A 5,952-nucleotide genomic window follows, 5' to 3' on the forward strand; every position below is an offset into this window, starting at 1 on the left:
AGGAGAGAGGCCCGGGCAGGGGGGAGACGACCTGGGCGGAGGGGGTGCCCCGATGTCCTTGAGGGTGAGGGGTACTGGGGAAGCATAGGTAGAGCTGGGGAGGGACAGATCCCTTTTGGACAAGGCAGAATCGGCCTCAGCAGCCCGAGGCCGACCTTATGGGCCCTTCGGCACCTCTGGGAGCGCCTGGGCTGTGAGCCCTAGCCCTGCCCAGGCTGGCCTAGGCTGGCTCAGGACGGCCCGGGACTTGGACCCACTGTCTCCAGGCCCGATCCGTGCCCTCGCCGTGCTTTGAGGCTCTGCCTCTCTCCAGTGAGCAGGAGAGCTCCTTTGCAGAGAAGCTTACAGAGGTACTGGTTACAGATATTACACATTTTTTTATAGATATATTTTCCAGTCGCATAAGATAACCACTTATCATATATGACGCTGTACTTTTTATCAGGCAACGATGACAAGCAACACACAAAAATCTGATGAAAATAGAAGTAAACGTAAAAAAGAGATGGAGGTGAGCAGTACTCTATGAGGAAGGGAGGGAGGACCTAGACCCTTCTTTTGGCCGCAGGGGAACGATGCAACCCCCAATCCCCGTGTCCTTCTCTGGCATTGCTATGGGTTCCTGTCATGGAGAAAAGGCAGAGAGCTCCATGACAGTTTATGTAGGTTAGGGGAAACATGTATGACTTTTTTGCATGAGACTAAAATTTCTCTTAGTGTTTGAAGTCCAACAAAATTGGGTATGCACTGCAACATAGTTATGCAGGACTTCTTGAGAGTGAGCTGCTAAAGTACTGAAGTACACCAGCTTTTACTGATATAAGCAAAGATCTCAAACTGGTACTTCCCACCCACTCCCCTAGTACTGAGATGCTGTGCCTGTTCCCAATGGATGGTGTTGATGCTGTGAAGCCAACAACACTTGCACTTTCTCTGAAAAGAGTGTCTCAAGATCTTTTTAAAACTCTTCTTTTTTTCAGTTAAACTGTATCTGTGCTAAGCTTGTTTTAAGTCCTAGAACCTGTATTTTTTTATGTGCTCTGTTACTAGAATGAAGCTTCAGAAAATCCTCAGTTGTTGTCTCTTGACAGAACAGATTTGGCTTTTTCTGAGGGCTCGCAGTCCCTTTACAAACCTGAACCACTGGAAGAAGTTTTAAACGGTGATGTATTAAATATACTGAAAGTAACTATCTAATTACCCAATTGGATGTTGAGATGAAAATTCATTCAAATGTTTAAATAAAATTTTTTCTTTTAACAGAGATGAACAAAGAAATTAAGAACTTGTTATCAAAATATGCCCACATTCTAAGGCAAGTTAACATTGTCCTATTTGTACAGCACTTTTCTAGCTTCTCTAGATAAGATGGATTACTGGCTGCAGTTGAGAGAAATTAGTGCTGAAAACTATCGACCACAGATCTTGAAATAAAAATACTGTTTTCTGTTACAACAGAGAACTAATTTGGTCAGAAACTGAGTATTGATAGACAACACATTTTTCAGTAAAGCATAAAAGCAGTTCTAAGTAGTGAGAAATGGCGCTAGTATTGATTTTAACTACAGATTTTTTCCATTAAGTGAGAGAGCAGCGATGGATGCTTCTTATGTCCAAGAACTTGATGGAATCTTAAAAGAAGCGAGGACCATAGAAAACCACTTAAAACAGAAAAAGGAGAGTCTGAAACAGAGATTCACTGTGATCGCAAGTACTCTACAAAGCTAAATGGAGTTTGTTAGGTTGCAGAAATGCAGAGCAAAACTTGTTGTATATTTTGTGTATTAAAATATAAACGATGATGAGTGCTACGATGAATGTTTCATAAATATGTAAATATTTCTAGCAGTTCAGGAAGCTTTCAAAAACTTAAGCAGCAACTTATTTTTTAAATAATTAGATACAATACATAGGGTAGTAGTAGTTAGTAAAAAACAATATTAAAAATCCATTTTAAATCCTATGACTCCAAGGGATTCTACACATCAAAACATCTTTTTTACTTGTTGACCCATTGCTTAGGCTGTCCCTGTGCTTCCATCCCTAGAAAATATTGGAAGCATTTGAAAAAGAAAGTAGAATGAATTTTGCATTGCTTGGCTTTAAGGCTATGGAAGTTCAATACAACTGAATTCAGAAGCAGCCATAGTATTTCTAATGTCACTGCTAAGGATGTTTTTTTCTTTTATTGTCACAACCAATCTTTTGCTCTATAACATAGTATAGAAACATTTCTATGAAACATAGAATTTTGCAATGTAAGTGGAAAAGGACCTCAGATTATTTAATCTTAACCATTTTCTTTTTTTTCTTTGTACTTTAGAAAATATTTTGGTGCTAAAATCTCAGTAGAATGTACTTGCAATCTTATTTCCATTTTGTGTCAGAATATAAACAGATAAAAAAGATCAGCTTAGAAATTGGAAATGTATAAAGAGATAGAAAGTCTTAATTTGAAAATATATTTTAATGCTTCTATAGCTTTTCAAATGAAACCAAGGCCATTTTGATATAAACATAAAAGCACATCATCAAAACTTTGCTAGTAATGTCAATAAATAACTAGATAATGTTAACATAATCTATAATTACACTGCTCTTTTATTTTGTAATTTAGATACATCAATATTGTTTGCTGTATATCCAGTTTATTTAAGGATGCTTATGGAGTTTTTTGAGCACTTTTTCTTTCTGGTCATTTGACTCTGTTAAAAAAGATGAAACATAAAATATACAACGCATCATTTGTACAAATTGTGAGGCTAATGTAATAAAGAAAAGTGCTAGATAGTCCTGTTGCTAGCATAAGATACATTTATATCTTTACCCTGGTACCGTGCATTAATTTTCTCTTTAAATCCTTTCAGACTTAATCAATCCTCCTTTCCCCCTTTTATTAGATAAAAGTAACAAGCAAATGAGCTACCTGTCAAACTGATACTATTTAAAACAAATAATAAGAGAAACTGGACATCTAGGGTGACATTTTTCAAGGTATTTAGATACCTAAACAGGCAGATATGTACTTAGTCGGATTTTCAAAGTGCCTAAGCATGTAAGCGCCTTACATGCTTAGGAATTTTTTAAAATCCCATAAGGTGCCTATCTGCATCTTTAGCATCTAAAGACTTTCAAAAATCTCACCACTAGTCTGCATCATATTTTACCAGTCTCTTACTTTTTCCTAGTAATCGCATCTTGTTTTGTAATCAGTCTTGGTAATGCTGTTTAAACAGAAGAAAGTGGGAGAAAAAGAGAAGAAGATTTTGGAAGTTAAATTTTCTAGAATATTGTGCTAAGTGTTTCTAAAATCTACGATCATCTATAATGATGACAAAAAGCAGAGTTTTAAATTGTCATCTATGAAGTGTCTGAATTTAGAAATTTACCTATAGTTATTTATGTAAGCCTTTAAAGAAAAATTACACAACTTTCATTACTGTTAAATATCTGCCTGTTATCAAAGTCAGAAGCTTGCTGCATTTTCTCTGTTTGCACTTAGGAAAATTATGCAACCTTTTTAGATCATCCTGATTTAGTTTATGTGGCTAATATACCCATGTTGCAAACCTTTGGCTCTAGTATTAAGTATTTTTAAGAAGCAGAACTTAGAAGACTATTGGATAATCTAAGTTTCTTCCCTTAGGGGATCAAGAGGGTACAGACCCATAGTGTTCCAGCTGCAGCAGTTTGCTCCATTTAAAAAATTCATAAAATCCAATAAAAATTAGTAAAACTATACTTCTTAGAAGAATGAGGAACTGCTTAGTCTGGCATTCAAGTGCAGTTAAATTCAAGACATACCCCTCTAAATGATGACTCTTGTTTTTCTACAGTGATTTCTTATGCAGTTGGTTGTCATTACATGTTATAATTTAGAGTGGGATCTCTGTATTTTAGAATTTGAAGAGACATTGAAAGTAAAGTCAGTAAGTATGGCCATAGTAACCTAGCTGAGATCATGAACAGTGTGGTTATGCTTATTAAAGGGAAGTAATTCAAAGCTTTGTCAGATTTGAAATAGGCGTTTTAAAAAATCGTTTTTAAGTTGCTAAGAGCCATAAAGCTTCTGTTTTTGCTGCACAAATTTATGTGAGGATATATATAAAAATAAACACTGACCAAGTAAAACGAATAAAATATGTAGTTTTATAAAGTTCCAGCTTGAAATGGTAAGTTCAGAAAGTTTAAAACATCCATTGAAAATAAACCAGTCTCTTCTCTTTTGAAGTTAAAAAATCCTTCAGCAATGGAAATACCCCCTTACTGGTTGCTTTCATACATAAATCTCTTCCTGTTTAAAAGGGAGCCCTCCGTAATTGCTTTGCTGTCTAAAAATACAGAGCGTTCTTCTGTTGGCTGCCCTTCAGTGTTCCACTCAATATCTATGTATATGGGAATACTCATTACACACTGTTTTTCTTCTAAACCATTAGAAAATAAAATTTTACTGTCTCCCTATTTGTCTACTATTTGTCTATCCTTATAATGATGTTTCCGCACTGATTGCCTCTCTCATGTATTTCGGTATTTATTGGGAAAAACAAAGCAAATTTTTTACTCTCTTCTTCTGATGTGAAACTAAAAGCTCATTCATTCCGTCCCTGAGGAATGAGCTACACATGAAATCCAACTGGCACCCATCCCATCACTATCCGCTTTCCAGTTTTACTGAAGGAGGTTTGAACAGAAAATTAATTGGCTTTAAAGCTGCCAAATCTGATCAGCAAAGCTCAGCTGGTAACTATGTTTTCTTTAAGCTTCTCCCCCTGTTGTTTAAGCTGCAGTGCCTTAGTAAATTAACAAGAACGTCTAAGATGACAGATCAGTAACAGAATATAAATGGATTTTTTTAAAAAATAAGGAAACATCTTAGACAAAGTTTCAACCCTCTTGAAGTCAAGGGGATTTTTGACAGTAAGTCTTCTGCATTTCTGAGCTTGCTGTGAGTACCTCCACAGTCTGGAAAGTGTTAAGTGATGAAAAACTAATACTCAGTTCCTCTCATTGTTGTTCTATTATCTAAAAGCTGAAAATGAAAAATAACGGATAATGCAGAGACAGCTTAGGTATTCAGTGAAGAGAATTCTTCCCCAAGAAAAGGCTAATTGTGTCTGTTTACTTAAAATGAAACTGCCTTTTAGCATAGATGTAAGAATGTGGATGATAATAGAAAAAGACCAAATTGAGTAGGGGATAGATGTGTTCAAGGCTTATGATGTTCTGTCTAGGACCGTCAGAATTCTATTTTGCTAATCATAGAATCTTTATGTTTTGTCTTTGAATTGTCTTTGTAAACCTGATGATGAAGGCAGCATTGGAAAAGAGCAGAGTGGGTGTTCTACATCATCAAGGTGAATAGCCAGAAAAAAGGACGGCAAAGAATCATAGATCAATCAGCCTATCTCACATCCTGTAGAGAGTCTGAAGTAAATTTCTTAACAATGACTTTATAAGCACCTGGGGAACAATAAATTAAAAAAAAAAAAAAGAAATTCCTTTATCAGAGTAGCTGACTTAATAGGGAAAAATGATAGGTGGGGTATAGCTTGATGTAAGTTAATTGACACTGTCCTGTATGACAGGGTTATATAAAAATGAGAGCAATCAGGAAGTAGGGGCTACATGAATGAGTTAAAAAGTCAATGAAAGGAATACTCATTTTTTCTGGAAGGTCAGCCTAGATGGCATCCTATAGTGATCTGCTTCAAGCCTCACTTATTCCATATTATTCTGAATGATTTAGAAGACGGACATTAGAGAATACAGTTCATTTTTCAAATGGCAGCAAGCTAGGAGGGGTCGCAAATGCTATCAATTACATACATTGAAAATTCACTATAATCTCAATAAGATGCAGGGCCGATCTGAAATCAAGATAAAATTAAAAAAAGACAAGGGAAAAGCACTATGCTTAGCAAGGGGAATATATATGGTTTTTATATATATAAA

At 35.9% G+C, this 5,952-nt stretch overlaps 1 protein-coding gene across 1 annotated transcript; it reads left to right on the plus strand.

The window, feature by feature from the left end:
• Window positions 1-451: 451 nt before the first annotated feature.
• On the plus strand, window positions 452-1,728 carry TEX12 (testis expressed 12). The gene is made up of 4 exons (XM_009576414.1): window positions 452-511; window positions 1,051-1,162; window positions 1,264-1,315; window positions 1,584-1,728. The coding sequence occupies exons 1-4, from the start codon at window positions 452-454 to the stop codon at window positions 1,726-1,728; spliced, it is 369 nt and encodes a 122-aa protein (XP_009574709.1).
• The last annotated feature ends 4,224 nt before the right edge of the window (window positions 1,729-5,952 follow it).

Source organism: Fulmarus glacialis, unplaced genomic scaffold (genome assembly GCF_000690835.1).
Source record: "Fulmarus glacialis isolate BGI_N327 unplaced genomic scaffold, ASM69083v1 Scaffold45854, whole genome shotgun sequence".
Lineage (NCBI taxonomy): Eukaryota > Metazoa > Chordata > Aves > Procellariiformes > Procellariidae > Fulmarus > Fulmarus glacialis.